Source organism: Physcomitrium patens, chromosome 14 (genome assembly GCF_059467195.1).
Source record: "Physcomitrium patens ecotype Gransden chromosome 14, ASM5946719v1, whole genome shotgun sequence".
NCBI lineage: Eukaryota > Viridiplantae > Streptophyta > Bryopsida > Funariales > Funariaceae > Physcomitrium > Physcomitrium patens.
Genome location: NC_143423.1, coordinates 5,934,481 through 5,951,906, shown reverse-complemented (window position 1 = coordinate 5,951,906; position 17,426 = coordinate 5,934,481). Strand labels below are relative to the sequence as shown.

At 30.2% G+C, this 17,426-nt stretch overlaps 1 protein-coding gene across 1 annotated transcript; it reads left to right on the top strand.

The window, feature by feature from the left end:
- The first annotated feature begins 4,727 nt into the window (after window positions 1-4,727).
- LOC112291683 (uncharacterized) lies at window positions 4,728-7,853 on the top strand. The gene is made up of 4 exons (XM_024539468.3): window positions 4,728-5,592; window positions 5,764-6,819; window positions 6,961-7,485; window positions 7,605-7,853. Exons 2-4 carry the CDS (start codon window positions 5,836-5,838, stop codon window positions 7,683-7,685), a joined length of 1,590 nt encoding a protein of 529 aa, XP_024395236.1. The 5' UTR covers window positions 4,728-5,592; window positions 5,764-5,835; the 3' UTR covers window positions 7,686-7,853.
- Window positions 7,854-17,426: the final 9,573 nt, after the last annotated feature.

The following is a 17,426-nucleotide window of genomic DNA, read 5'->3' as shown; positions in this document are numbered from 1 at the left end:
AGTATCCAGGTATTTCCACAAATAATATATGATTTATTTTCAAGTAAAGAAAACGACAACAAAAAGTGAATATGATCACAACCCAAAACAAATTATGAGGCACTTTTAAGTTTGCAGTCACAGGCAGGAAATGATTTCAGTATTCTACACATTGTTTTCATGTTTTCCTACATTTTACTATTATATCTGCAGGTGTCTGTAAATAAACAAAAATATATTTATATTTTAACGTGAGCATGCATTGAATTCACACACTAGAAAGAAACACTCAGTATCTACTTTTAAAATTATAATGTACTCTCAATAGAAAATATCAGAACAGAAGATATTACATTCGTGAATGTTGTTGGTTTTCAGTACAGTGTAGTTAAAGGTCTTCTTTGTCTCTTTTTCCTTTAAAAAGAAAAAGACAAAACATGGAACAATAGTATTACTTGCTTTTACTTTAGAAAATGTTTATATATATATATATATATAAACAATCAATATCGATCATTTAATGGGAGCTTAAAATAGAATTCGTGATCAGAAGGATATGTTGTCTGAGATAACATGATTAAGATAAAAATATTGTGGCTTTTGAGTTCGAACATGAAAATTAGATGGTGAGCATTTATTCCTTTTTTTTGGGTCTCTTTTATTTTATTTTTATTATTTATTAAAAATTTTATGTTTGTGTGTCAGTTGATCTCAAAGGAATAATGTTGACAGGTGTCTTGATCGTGGGTTGCAATAATGGAAGCCACAACGAATGAAATGTAGGCCGACGTCATAAGATCTTCATCCATCCATCCACCCACCCATTCATCCATCCATCCCCTCCCACTCAACGCCCATGCTTGGAATTTTCTTCTCCTTTATTTCTTCTCATTCTGCATTCCAACTAATTTTACTCCAAAACACCTATTTATTTATTTATTTTCAATTCCGGTTTAATTCAGAAATTTTAAATTTTTATAAAATAAGAAGGATTAAATTTTAAAATTGAATATTTTTATGTATGAGTATACATACATACATGCATACATACATACATACATACATATTTATATTTATATATATTTATATATGTACGTTTTTTAAAATAATATAAATGAGAAGGAAATTTCTAAATGCATATACTCACTTGATATAAAAAAAGTAAGATCTATTTTACCTGTTGACATATATGAGGTCTCAAAAATAAATAAAATAAAATAAAATAAAAAAACTTCGTATTTCTTTTTTTGAAATATTGAAAACATGGGTTTTAATAAGCCATATAATCTTTTATTGTTGTAACATTGTGTAAAACTGGTTGTCCATCAGAGCGCCACTAAATAATACTTATTTTATTCTATTTTTACTTCCTTGGTGAAGAAAAATATCGCTCTGATTTTTGTGTTTCATAAGTGGACATACGAGTAAAGCAAATGAATAAACAATTAAATGCTTCAATTGGATGTGGAATTGTGTGCACCAACTGTGTAGGGATATAAGAATCTCTTAAAAGGCAATGTGGTTACAGAGGCTAGATCTTGATTCTAACAAGTATGGAAAATGTAAAAAAATTGGTTTTAAAAGATTATTTTTAGTATGTTTTGATACTACTATTTTTTTCTTTTTTTGTAAAAATCACCTCTCGAAGTGGGTGCACCATAAATTGTAAGGAAAAAGGCTATTTATATCATGTAGGAAAGAAAATGCATTTTACTTTATTTTTTCCTCTTGGGATTTTAAGTTGCAATTTCTAAGTATAAAATCAATTTAGTGGGGCTTCTCAATTTTAGTTAATTATATTTTTTTATAACATCTCACCTTCTCTCTTAAATTTTAAGGCCATCTGATATAGTATTAATAATGATGATAATAATAATAATAATAATAGATTGTAAGAAAGTTAAAGAAATTTTAATATTACAGTAGTATTATATTTTAATATTGACATACAAAATTAATAATTGATTTTTTTTCTTATGGGATTAAAACACAATACATGTTTTCATTCAATTTTTTAAAAAGGCATTGAAACTTTGTTTCTACCCTACAGATTTTTCTCTTTCGAAAAATTCTACGTGAGTTCTTTTCAAGATGGTACTGATAATGGAAAATAAAAATAAATATACAAAGAGTTGATGTCCGATATTACTTGAATATATAAATTAAACAATCTGTATGTTTAGTAAAGTTTACTTTTCAAGGCGTCTTTTATTTGGAAGAGTATTAATTAAAAAAATAAATAGATGGTTATTTGATTGCACTTTTAAGTTAACAAAATAAGCCAGAAACATTATATACAATTTGTTGAAATATACAATTCATAGAAACTGTTATAATATAGTCCAAATGTTTATCATAAATAACAATGATTTTAACATTCTTTGAAATTTATGTTGTGTGAATGATTTTGAAAGTTAATTCTGATTAATTTTTAATTAAAAATTATAAACACATAGTATGTGTATGTGTGAATATATATAAATTCTTACTCACAAAATTTGAAATATTTTTAAAGGTTAAGAATTCAACTGTTTTACTTAGAAGAATAGTTGATTATGCATCTTAATGGCTTCTCAATATCTGCTTGAATATAAAAACAAGACCCAAACTAAAATTAATATTTAAATAATCAAACTACTGTATATTTATTTTAAAAAAACTGGTCATTTTGACTGTGAATATAGATTTCTTCAAATTCAAATATAATGTTCAAAAGTTAAATATGTTTTTGTTGTTGACATTATTATTTTTAGTGATATACAATATTCAAAATTAACTTTATGACTTTAGTTAGAAACTTGATACTTTAAAAATGAAACTAGAAAACAAAATCTTATAATATTAAAAAAATCCGTATTTTAAGATCCAAATTTTTTTTCCTCTCTAATGCTTTGTGTAATGATTTATCACTTCATTTTTACATTATAATTTTTTTTGTAAAGTTTTAGATTTTTTTACATGTATATATCAATAAAAGTTAATAATCATTAAATATATTAATCACTCTAAATATTATTATTAACCATTATAAAAAAAATTGGGATTTATAATTTTATTTTTTCTTGAGCGAAATACTAATTACATTCACTACAATTATATCATTCTTTAAAATTTTATTTTATTTTTAAAATTATCAATGTAATGATAAAACTAAACTACATGAAAGATTATCTTTAATTATCTATAAAAACACTAAAAGGCGTCTTTATAGAAAAAATGAAATAACCAACTCTACAAATAACTAAATCTAAGAAATTCAGAATATTACACATGTGAATAGTTTAATAATAAAATGTAATGATCTTGCCGTGATTGTGAATCAATATTGGTTCACAACATTGTTAAAAATACTTAAAAAAAAAGATAAAACCAAAGCAATTAAACAATGATTATTCTAGATTGTAACATGAAGTTTTGTTTTTACCACCTTCTTTCTTTTAACAATGGATTGCAATTAGTTATTACAATGGATAAATATACTAATCAGCACTATATCTATTATCCAACAAAACACAACAACATCAGTGTTGAGACAATTTACAAATGATTAAAAACAATTATAAGAACTAGTCAACATACAACAATCAAGTGGAACACCAAATTCTAGCATAATAGATTAATTTTTTATAACACAAATAGAGAAAGAGATCCTTACAAAGACAGACATAATACTTAAACCCCAATAAGATGCTCCATCATTTGCCCAAGAAATGAGAATTTAAAATCTTGGACATTATTTGTACAATAAAGTCAATAACCATTGCAACAAGTATATCCATTAAATGTCAAACATAATACTAAATAAATAAATAAAATACAACCAATGAGTCTCATATAATCTAAAGAAGTTAGTATTGTCTGGCAGATGGTGTGGGAAGAAGAGGGGACTGCAGTGACAACGTTTTGAAGCTGCATCTGCTGCATCTAGAACTGAGAAACAACATTGTATTTGTATGCAGGAATATGTGTATGAGTGTGTGTGTGTGTGAGAGAGAGAGAGAGAGAGAGAGAGAGAGAAAAAGAGTGTGAGTGTGTGAGTGAGTGAGGGTGTTGTGTGAGGATGAGAGTTGGACTGCTTCGTCTCCGAAGTGGAGGAGGAGGAGAAGAAGAAGGAGAAGAAGAAGGCCATGGTGGTGAGGCGGTGCGCGTGGCTTCGGAACAAGGCACTACCATCGGCGCAAGCAGAGCCATCGGCTGTCGGAAAAAGAAACAATACGAAATATATGGCGTGTGTTTCGGACCTAGACACGACGTGATGTGGGATTTATTGATTGTGTGTGGGGGCTTTCGACCTGGAGGTGGTGGTCGCGGGTGGTGGTCGCGCACCATCCCGAACCTTTTGGCAGTAGGCGAAGGTTAATTACTGCAGCTCTGGGAGGTGACGTCGTCCAGGCTAGAGGCAGTGTAGAGGTGCCGCTACGCAAGGCCCGGAGGGTGTGGTGGGGGTAGTGAGGGGATGTGCAGGTGTCGGAAGCAGCAAAGAGTGAGAGGAGGAGGAGCAGCAGCAGCAGGCGTGGGGCAAGGCAGGTCGGGCCGCGGCCGCTCACGTGCCTCGGAGTCCGCTTCCTATTTGCTAGTTCCGCTACCCGTCTCCATCCTGGATGAACGCGGCATCATCTGCTGCTGGAGGAGACCACCAGTTGGCATCCGGAGAAATGTACTTTCCTAGTTAAATTGGCGCGGGGGTGATTGTTTCTACTTCCGAACGGCCTCGGTTCCTCCCTCCCCCCACCCCCACACCTCTTCCATTCGATGAAGGATTGTCCCTCCTCGTCTCGTCAGCTTCCTGGAGTTGCCTGGAGCATTGAACCTGGAGTGTCATACCATTAAAGCTAAACGTGGCCTGATCGTATCGTTGTCTGCGTTCAGGAAGTTGAAAACCAGACGGGCTGGGGGATTGGGGAGTGTTCAAGCAGCTGGGTGAAGCGAGAGCGAGAGGGAGGGAGGGAGGATTAGTACCTCATCCTGGTGAGAGACTGTTTGGGAGTGCGGGGATTAGTTTTCCTGTCGTAGAGGATTGTTGAGACCAGAAGCTTAGAAGGCAGTTTAGCGTGATTATCATCATAGCTCGCCCGGGCGTCTTCTTGGAGACTTTGGACTGGCAATATTGTGAGAGAAGGGTTTTATTGCTAGTGCTAGTTGAAGGTTCAGACTCTTGTGTGGGGAGATGGCTGAGGAGAGTGTGAATGTCTTGGACACCATCACTAGGTACCGAATGTTTTCATGATTCGCCGTTTCATCTAACTTAGTTAAATTCCATTACATGTGTTCTAGGCTCAGCTTTGGTACCTGAGGCGAGTGGGAAGTGATTTCAATTTGTATCACCTCGGAGAGAGTGCGGGAGTGAACTGTTAGAGCGAGCCGAAAATGAGGAAGATTCCCTAGTCTTCGTGCTTTTTACTCTGATTTTTTAAAGGGCTCAGATTTTTACGTCTAGGTGCAGAAGAAAACTATTGCGGTTGAAAGCTGCAATCCGTGTGGAAGGTACAATACATCTGCAGGCTGCGTGTTACAGACCACCTTGCGTCGATATTCCTCTCTGTAACTGCATTGGAGTACACCCAGTTTCTGAACTATTCTATCATCACTTCTGTGCTACTATTGCACGGCCCGGTGCGACCTCCTCCGGATTACTGATTCTGGCCAAGCTCTTCGCTGAAATGCCCGTTTGCACAAGCCAGCCTCACTCCGAATTGTTGGACCAATTTGGCAAAGGGCTCAATTTGTTCGCAAGTACATGCTGGTGTAACCCTGGTTCTCACCGCTTTGCATCGTATGATGCAGGCGTAGTGCACTGCGGCATCTTGGGCACATTACTAGTGAAGGTGGAGGCAAGTCGACGTTAGGGGATCATCGATGCAAGTCCAAACCGAAGAGAAGTATACAACCGGTGAAATGATGCAGGCAGTAGACAATCATTGCCATTCCAGTCCCATGCTCCAAGCCCCTACATCTTGGGCCGAGTCATCTACACCTTCAACAATGGACTTCTCTTATGATAGTCTGTACCATAGTTACACCCCAAGTGGATACAACGCATTTCCGTCGGTATTGAGTCAGACGCTTTGTGAACTCGACATAGACAACAGTATTCACAAGCTCTTTGAAGGCCTCCCTGAGATTGTCGAACCGGACATAGTAGGCCGAGATGGGAGTGTCTGTAAAGGTCCCGCGGTCTCAGTGTCGACGGTCTTTCAGAATGCTTTTCCGGCTCATGGGAGCAGACCTAGCTCATCACCTTGCGCGTTTGGATCTCAAACCGAAGTCATTCCTGTGCAGGACATTCGAACTCCTGTGACTCATGCGACCGGGGATTCGGCGAAAGCGCTTATGTCTCCGATGCCCAAGCCCCAAGAAATGACTCCCCCTGTCACAGTAGCCGCTGATCGCAAGGGAAGGCCGAGGACCTTCAAAAGTAAAGCTGCTCCACGACAGGACAGGATTGTTGAGAATGAAACGCGGACCAATCAACCTTCACTGAAGAAGGACCTGGAGACGATACCGACCAGAATCCAAGCAGTACCCCATATTCAAGTGCAAGCTCTTCAGCATCCATCTACTTCTCACTGCCTGCTGCCGGCCACTGCTGCTGTTGGAGATCCAAGTATTGTCGACGTAAGTCAGCATGGACCATTTCATTCTGGGGTAGGTTTAGGTCCTCAAATGTGCCCACGGCCACCTAAGAGAAGCAGGAAAGACACAGCTCATACTGCAAACATACGGACGCAAAAGACACGATACTTCGACAAAGTGGAGCACATCGTTCGGGAGCGCTGGCGGAGGGACGACATGGCCGGGAAGTTTCTGGCCTTGGAGTCACTGCTGCCTCCCAGCACGAAAGTATGGTTCTCAGACCCCAGTCATCTTCTTTCTTAGATTCTTCTGTTTTCAATTGAAATTCAAAATAATTGGATTTTTAATTAGGCTTGTTTTCTTGTAAACTTGGGCCTCAGGAATTGAACTTGCACTGTGGCATGGCAGCGTGACAGATCCACGATTGTCGAAGACAGCATAAAGCTGGTGAAGAGTCTGCAACATAGAAAGGACGAGATCTTGAAACGGCGCCATGAGCTTCGATCGGCCGTGGCTTCAGGTGGCCTGCCCAATACCCCCGGCGTCAAGCTCAATAAGATCATTCAGAAAATCGGATCGCTAGCAGTTATTCCAGTATACAACTTGCAAGCACTCGAATCTGGATCTCCGTCGTCCTCTTCCATGGCCTTGTCTAGCGGTCTTAACACGGCCGGGGTGATTAGACCCCTCGAAGTACAGCCCAGCGGCCAAAATGCAGTGCTTCAGATCCCTATACCCCTGAGCGACTGCGTGAAAAGGTTCTTTGTTCAATCGGAACTAGCCTCAGATAACGTTGTCCTTGAGATGATATGTGAGCAGATTCCCAACTTCCAAAGCCTTCTACTGAAGTCCATGGAATCCCTCGGTCTGGAAGTAGTTCGCTGCAGTATCATCAGGACTCTCAAAAGATTCGTTTGTAACATCACTGTTAAGGTATGCGCTCTTTCTCCACCATCGGTTGAACTTAATCAACTTTCTTGCGTCTGCCATTATTATTTCGATGTGAAAGTGAACATTTTCTGAAATCCATGTGGTGTGATGCGTGTCAACAGCCATTTCATTGCTCAGCAGCTGGCAAATTGTCCTCGACGGATATCATGGAAGGTCTGTACTCTGCTTTCGGAACTCCGTAGTTCAACTAGTTACTAGCGTACAGTTGCCCCTCGCACTGAACCAGCTTTGTCTGAGCAAACATTAGTATCCAGTTTTTTTATTATGTTATTGCATTTTCAGGCACGTCAAGAAGGGCTTGAGTTGGAGTCTTATGTAACCGTAATTGAAAAATCATCCTTTTGCAGTCATGTTTGTATCTGCAATCCGCCATTTGATCAAACAGTAGAAACAACAGTAGACTACATTGAACTAGAACACAGCACACCTTAATTTATTGCAACTTGGAACGACAGTGGTCCATAGAACTATGGTTTTAGGCGAAGCATATGTCTTCTGTCTCACTGGCATCCATCATTGCAATGAGTCTAGGTAGCTTATTCTTTCGTGTTGGAAAGAGAAATTATATCCTTTTCTGTGGTGCCCTTCCAACCATGTTAAAACTCTTGGATTGTAAACTGATCTTAAATATATATATATATATATATATGTACATATATATATATATATATATATATATATCTATCTATATATATAGTAAATAACGCGGAAGTCACCATCCTCTTTTTCCTCTCGAGAAGAATGTCACATTTACACATTCATCTGTGACCTGTACAAATTTGTTTTTTTGTCTACCTACCTACAAATTATGACCTATTTATTATCCTCACACACATCATGTCTTTAATGATGTATCGCCGCGTGTATACTGGGCAAGCATTCTCCAGCACTCTACTTGTTTACTCCGAGTAATTACGCTAGACAAGCTGTTCTGCAATAAGCGCGGGTCCGCGACAGAGGAAATGAACTAGTTAATTTGAACTGCAGCTCCAAGAAAAGCTTACCGCATTACAAAACACCCAGCAGTCGAACTCGCACCCTTAGTAGCTTTGCAATTGAACCTCATTAGACCGATGCAGATGTTCCAACCATGTCAGTCATCAATCGCAGTCCTGCAGGACCCTTTAGAAGATGTCTGTGGATCACCAGCACTGTATCCCCCTCCCTACCCACAATATTCCTCCACAACCAATAGCTTCAGCATCAGTGTAACGCCAACACTGTCTCCTGCTGGTGAACTTAACAACTGATGAAATTGTCAGCCAATGGCATCACAACAGTATGAGAGAGGCTTATCCATTCTTACAGCGTGGAGTCACTCAGATGCTGCTGACTTGAGCGATATTAGGATGAACAGAGTCATCAACCAACAAGCTGGAGCACAATCTGCAATGGAACCGAAATATGTTGAAGGTCTCTGCAATTGATCGACATTAGTACAGCAAAACGCCCCACGGCTTCAAGATCGGAATCAGATTTTTTTAAACCGACTGCCTCGATCCTTCATTGATTACAACAGGATAAGAATTCAGCATTTTTTATTTTTTTATTTTTTTATTTTTTTTCCATTCTCTTTGCTGGGATCAGTCATAAGGAATCGTACTACAGTTGTTCTCAGCACTTGGAAGTAGTACAAAATGAGTCCTGCCAAAATGATACCCTATAAGAATGACTGTTTATCTTATTGTTCTTGTCATAATAATAATAGCAATAATAATATCATTTATGAGTTATCTTGTGATGAAATCTAATTATTATGGATGTCGGAATTGAAAAATTATCATTGCACTAAAGTGGGTGTTAAGACACATCCATATTTGACCTAGGTGTCAAATATGCCAGATAAGCTTTCACCCCAAAGAGTGATAGAGACATTAATGTGATTCATTTGAATAGGATTAAGCTAGGAGTTTTAGCCATGTAATATGGAAATGTGGTGGTTACAATATTAGATACAGTATTTTAATTTAATTTTTAAAGTATGAAAACAGAATTTTTCTTTATCTTTTTATGTGTTTTAATGCTACAATGCCATCAATATGATATCACTTTTAGTGAAAGGCATAAGATTGTGGGAAAACGCTGAAGTGTGCAATGGATTAGATTGGTCAATATTTAAAGAAGAGGATTTGAAAATTATTTGAATAAGATTATTAGATTGTGCATTGGTAGCTTTAAAGCAAGTAAAAACATAATACAAATATAATTTGAACTTCAATCTTCATCAAGCAATTATAATACTAAAAACAATAAATGATGGTGGAAAAATAATAGACGAAATTGAAATCCTTTGGATTTTAATCTTTTGACTTAAGTTATCTAAACAATTTGGTATTGGCCTTCAATTTAAAATATTTGATATAGATGGCAAAAAAATCATAATTAAAAATTTTAAGATATAATAAAAAAATAAAACATAAAAATTTACCATGAATTGGTTTTTTTACAAAAAAAAATATTATTACATATAAAATATGTATTTAATAAAAAACACAAACTATACAAATAGTATTACAAATAAAAGAAAAATAATGCATTATAATCTAATGTTTATAAATTTGCTGAAAAAAAAATTAAGTATCAAGATAATCTCAAAATCTAGTAAAATTAGCTAATGTTTAATAAATAAATGTATAAATAAAAAATTATTATTTTTTCTTTTGTTATTTACTAATACAAATTAAAGTGTAGCAGCTCTAGAAATCTATTAGACCATCTTTCTTAAATACAAGTACTATAATTGAGTTTTATTTTTATTATTTAATATTTTTCTTTGTATTACTATAAAACTTCCTTTTATCTAACTTTCTTTTTATATTAGCATTATTGTTCCTCTTTAAAAAACAAAAAACTTCTTGTATCATCTTTTGTATTTCATTGATTCTTCATTTTCACCTTCTTGCTACATCCAAATCTTACAATTATAGCTCAAGTTTTTTATGAAGTTTTATAAGTAGTTGACATGTTAATCAGCCTTGGTACCTAAAGGTAGTTTAGAAGAATTGACTTAATGAGAAATTTAGACTAATAAGATCTGAATAATAGAAGATAGGTTAAAGATACTTAATCCAACAAAGAATTAGATCAATACAATCTAAATAGTAGAAGACATGTCAAAGATTCATTTAATACTTGGAAAATTTAAAAAGTCTAGAATAAAGAAAATTAAATCCAGTAGGTATGTTATCCATAAAAAAAATTAAGTAATTAATAATAATTAATTTAATTATTTTAAGTAAATACCAAGGCCAATTGTTATAAGAGGGCCATTGTACCAATTATCAAGTATAAGCTCAACAAGAATAGCAATATTAACTTGAGATTGTAAGAAAATTTTATTATCAAAATTTTATTAAAAAAAATCTATTTAAACTATTTAAAATATGTATGTAGACTACTTTCCAAATAAATACTTTGTTTTTTAAAAAAATTAAACTAATTTTAGTCCTTACAATATCTACTAGATTTGAATTGCATGCAATTCAATTAAAACTAGTTGTTGGTAATAAATTTTTCTTAATAGAAATTTTGACTAAAACTTAGTAATTATAAAAAAAATTAAATGATTTTTGAAATAGTACATAGATATTAATATCCAATAAAAAAATCAGCCATTTGGTAATGATCTAAAGTAATTAATAAGTTTTGTCTAAAACACAGTCAAGTCCAAAACACCCTTCTAACTTATTGGATTTTAGACCTATTCATGTCTATTTTATCAAAATTTAAATCTTGGATGCATTAAATAATAATATTTTTTATGATAAAATATAGTATTAATTTAATTATTTTATTAATATCTTAAAAATCTAATATATTTAATATTTAAGATTAATATTTAAATTTTTTGTTTTAAGTTTGAATTTAAATACTTATAATTCTAAGTATAATAATTACACCAATGTCTGATGGCAAATTTATGCCAAGTACTCACTTGCACTAACTTCTACTTATACTTGTAAGTCCAAAATTACTCTTAACTAAAAAACTCTAATTTGAAATATTTATAATTGAATCAAATAGTCTTTAGCATATTTTGTACTACTTATTTTTAAAACACAATTATCTTTTTTTATTGTTATGTGAAAGTAAAATTTATCCATCAATCCAAATTATAAGATGGACTCAATTAAGAATTGCTTATAATTGGTGGTATAAAGTGAAACAAGCAATGAACAAGAATAAAAGAAGAACAAATACAAAACAAGTAAAAGGAATGTATTCAAGCAAATACACACTCTAAAATTTAATTTCAATGTGTTTACTGAATTTTTATTTGATAATATATATATGTTTATATTCTTGATTTTTAAATTTATTATATTTTCAATGATGTAAAAAAGATGTAAATCTAATTTACTATGAGTTAAGTATGAAGGATTAAAGATATTAAGAAAATAATTAAAATAATTAAATAAAAAATATTTATTTCGAGGATAACTTGCTTTTTGATTAAGGATTCAAGCCTCACCAAGGCACACATATAGTGTATAAGGATTGGTTAAGAAAAGCTACAAGGCCCTTGTCTTATCCTCTTAATTCTATTCAAGGTGCTACAACAAATATGGAACTTCACCTTTCTTCCTAAGAGAACTAGATTAACTACTAGTCTTCCTATTTTCTTCTAGTAAATAATATTTTTACATTTTAACTTCATCATGGTATTCAAAAACACCCAATTAGCTTTGGAACTGTGTATGGCCTTTAAAACTCACTCCATTTCTTCTTAATAGCTCTCAAGGCGGTAAAAACTCAATTTTAACAAAGTCTTAAAATTTTCACTAAAAATTCCTAAAAAATTCTAAATAAATTCCAAAAGTTTTTATAATAATTTTATAATACTACTATCAAATCAAATCCAAAATTTCCTACCTTGATAATTTTTTTATAGTAATAAAATTAATTTAAATCTACTAAAAATTATATTTCTAATATAATTAAAAGGCAAGAAATTCTTTTTCATGCTTCTTCTAACTATTGACTAATATTTATAGGTTTCTAATAAATAATATATATATATATATATATATATAGAAGACTAATATAGATATTGATTTTAATATTAATATTTAATATTCAAAAATAAGTAAAAATATTAAATTAACTAAGTTAATTGTCTCCAAAACTTATTAAGATTTTATTTTTATAATTTTTTTAAATAAGACTCTTTTACCTTATAAATTTTTTAAAATTCTAATGAATATTTAAATCATCAAAAAGACTCTCTAATACTGATATTTTTATATTTAAATAATTAAAACCTATATTTTTAACAGTTCCACCAATTAAGATCTATTAGTGGGAGTCACAAGCTAATATTACAATGGTGTTATATGACATATTGTGTTGCTTGAAAATGCACTTGTTACTTAGCAATGGAGGATAAACAATTGAAAAAACAACTCATAATTTTCTCAAGTATCAACAGTTCTCATTTTCTAACCTTAATGTTGATCTTCTAGCAACAATATCTCTTTGTTGAATCATTTACTTGCTTTCTAAATTAGAATTTTTTTTGAAAATTAAGGTTATTATTTTATCACAAAATTTTTCTTCAATCCAACTTGTAGATTACTCAAGATCACAAAATTTCTTTTTAATCCTAATATCAAATATTTAAGACTCTAATCCAATTAAATTCCAATATCTTTCAATCTAAACATTCGATTTATTTTTAAATTTGTAGAAAATATTAAAAATAATCACATTTACAAATCTACAAAATTTTATCTATCCATCTTTTATAAAATATATAAATTTATAAAATATATGTAATTTTTTTTTTTTTTTTTTTTTTTTTTTTTCAAAACTTGAAATCACATTAAACATCTTTTACTTTGAAAAGCTCTTTGAATATCAAAATTATTCCAAATTACTTGAAATTAATACTAAAACAAACCATTTAAAATCTACTTTCTAATCTTATTCTCCAATCAACAAAACAAATCCAAAATTGCCATAGATATACAATTTTATTCCTTAAAAATTGATTTCAACCTTGGTTCACAACCAATCTTTCTTGATTAACAATTTATTAACATTAACATTAAATAGTTTTATTACCTTCTTATCTTTTACATGTATTATGCTACTATATATTTTTTAATAAATCTCTTTTTATAATAAAACCAATATTTTTTTCTTTCACCATATAGTCTTATTACAATACAACAATATATATATATATATATATATATATATATATATATATATATATATATATATATATATATATATGTTTTACTTCTAAAAAACTTGACATTCTATTCTATAGAATTATAGCTCTCTAAAATGTCTTATACATCTTTTTGTGATGTTATTTATAAGCTAATATCATGAATTTAGCATCTACATATTTATTAATATAAATCTTATCAAATTAGAGCTTTATTTTAAATTATTTTGGAAATTAGAGCTAAGCTTTAATATTGGAAAATTCACCTTTACTTTATAGTCCAAACTAATAATTTGTCATATTGTCTCAAAAGATGGAAAAAATCTAGAGAAGATTTGATAAATATTTGCTAAAAAAATAGACCTTGTTGGATATAGTACCCTTGTAAAATATCAAAGGCATCCAAGTTTGTATCAATATTATCTAAATCTATTGAGCTTACCTTTGCAACTATGCAAGAATCATATTATCATTTTATAATAATATAATTATTGAATAAAATTATAAATAAAGGATTTTATTTGAAAAGAACTTAATTACATATTTAATAAAAAATAAAAACTATAGATAAAAAATAGGAAGAAATAAAAAAATTAGTATTTATGCCTGTCATTTTGCTACAAGTACTTTAATATGCTTTGAAGAGTTATAAACAAGAAAAAATAAAATAAAATAGAAAAAAAATTATATATATATATATATATATATATAATAGTCTAAGATATTTTTAAACTAAAATTATTAAAGAAAAAATTAACTTGATACATAAAAAAGACCATTTATGAATCAATGTCAAAATCAAAATCCAAGGTACAAAAAAATGTATCATAGCACATGCAAGGTTTTTTTTTTGTCAATCAAATAATACAATTAGAATGAAGATTTAAAAAATATTTGTCATGCTCTAATTTTGGGATAATTTATTTTGTATAAACTCTTGAAAGCTATAGAAAGATAAGATATATGTAAGATAATTTTTTAAAAAAATAAATAGAAATTATTTTTATAATTTTGTGAATTATATAACAAATCTATTAATAAAATTTTATTCATTTGTTTACAGAGTTTTATTAAGTTTGTTAGATAAATTCTAGCTAAGTTGGTTGATTGAATGCAAAATTATTAGTATTTAAGTAGGTTAAATTATCTATATTAGGTAGTTTTAGAATAAATTATGATTTTAAAGATTTGCAACAATTGACTAATTAAATCAATAAAAAAAATTGTGGATTGATAACTAATATAAATGCCAATATCTTTGAAAATTTTAAAAGAAATCAATTAAGAAAGAAGGATATTTTGGCGTTGGAAGCTCAACATCAAGGTTGAAAAGATATGCTACTTAATATCCTTGTAAATTATTTATTTTTTCTCTCAAATTATAAGATTTTTTTTTTTTTTTTTTTTTTTTTTTTTTGATTTTTTTAAGCTTGCTATCAATTAAAAGATTAAAAAGTGAGAAAAATTTGATGTAGAATTGAAAATTAATTTAATAATTATAAGATATTAATTTGATATTAAATCATTTTGGAATTTATTAGAATTTAATTTTAATATTTTAAAGATTTTATTTGAATTTAGTTAAGATTTTTTAGGATTATTTAAGATTTAATAAAGATTTTTCAAAGTTCAAATAGATTATATTAGAATTTTATTGAGATTTAATTCAGATTTATATTTTATTTTTATTTTTTTATTTTTTTCAGATTTTATTGGATTTGATAAGATTAATTTGAAATTTAATTGAATTTATTTAAAATGTAATAAAAAATATTTAAGATTATTGATTTAAAAGTTGTTTGAAATTCAATAGAATTTAATAGTATATACTTAAGATATCTCTATAATTGATAAGATGTACTTGAGGTATCTTGAGACTTATTGTCAAGGACAAAAACTTGATGAAAGTAAATAAACAAGAGAGACTTTCTCAAAGAAGTATGTATATTAAAAAGAAACTAGAATGGCTATTGTCAAAAGACAAGAAAACTAGAAACTTCTTGAAATTAGATTAGAAGTAAGATCAAACATCGAGACTCTCTTCTCATATCATGATATCACATATGTTATATTTCACCATCTATTTGAGGAAAAACATATTGTTCTTGAAGGTCTTCATTGCTATTATGTTGTCATAAAAGGTATAATAATCACATTGTCTTGTTCAAAAAGTCGGCAAACAATGGCTTTTGAATTGAGTCTGCTAGTTGTTGGTTCTTTAATGCCAAAATTATACAAAAATTACAAATAAAGATAAAAAAAAAATAGAATGCAATCTTTTTTAAATTTTATTTCTTTTATAGCAATAATTTACTATTTTTTATCTTGATTTTGATGGATTCATTGATAAAAAGATTTGACCTTCTCTACCATATTTATAAGATTTTTTGTTGTCTCCTATGTATATTTACTAATAATATATTTGCATCAATGAATAAGATATTCCAATCTAAATCGATTCCTCCTTGAGTCTAAAACTTCTTATATTTTAAATTCTTAATTATTATCTACTTCTATAGAAAGCAATGGTACTTGTCTTTTTTCCAAAATATTCACTATTTTATATGGTTTCAAAAGAGATATGTAAAATACAAGATAGATTTTCATAGATTTTGGTAGATGTAATCGATAAGCAACTATATTGACTTATTCAAAAATAAAAAATGGTCCAAGTCTATGATAATCCAACTTATTTTAAGAACAAATAATTTTAATATTATAATAAAGTAAACATATCTTATCCATTTTTGATTAAAAAAAATGGCATTTCCTTCCTTTGGTATAAGATAAAATTGTCTAGAGAGTTTGTCTAACAAACCTTGTTGTTTTTATGGTCAATAAAAGATCTTGAATTTGAATCTTGACAAGGATATCCTATAATGAGCTTAGCAATGATTCATAATTTTTATTGATATAAAATATTTAAAATTCTTGTGATTTATATATATGATTATTAGACTAAAAGTGCCTTTTAGATAATAGCACCATTCTTGAAACAAATCCACAATTACAAGAAGTTCTTTATTGTTGACCTTATAGTTAATCTGAATTATTGAAAAGTTTTTGGAATAAAAAGCTATTAGATGAAATTTATCATCTATTCCCATTTGTGATCATATGGCACCCGAAGCAAAGTTTGATGCATCTATTTTCATAAAAAAATCGCTTATAAAAGTAAATATGATATAAAATTGATGCAAAAATGAAGGTTGTTTTGAAAGCTTCAAATGTTTCTTCTGCTTCTTACTTCCATTGAAATTTGTTCTTATAAGTCCAACATGTAAGTAGAATTATAACTTGAAAGAAGTCCTTAATGAAGATTGAATAATATTTGGCAAATCTCAAAAAGTATTAGATATCTCTTATTGTTTTTAGGATCTTTTAATCCATAATAGTTTGAATTTTCTTAAGATCTATCATAAGTCCATCATTTGAAATGATGTATCTTAAGAAGTTGACTTGAATAGTGTAAAATATATACTTTTCTACTTTAACATAGAGTCCTAAATCTCATAATCTTTGTAATATATGATAAACATAAAATTAATATTTTTTTATATTCTTAAAATAGATTAAGATGTTGTCTAGATAACAAACAATAAATATCTAAAAACTCTCAAAAGTCATTGTTTATTAGATATTGAATTTTTTTTGATATATTTGTAAGTCCAAAAGACATGACATTATATTCAAAATATCCGAACTTGGTTCAAAATATAGTCTTCCATTCATCTCCTTCTTTGATGCA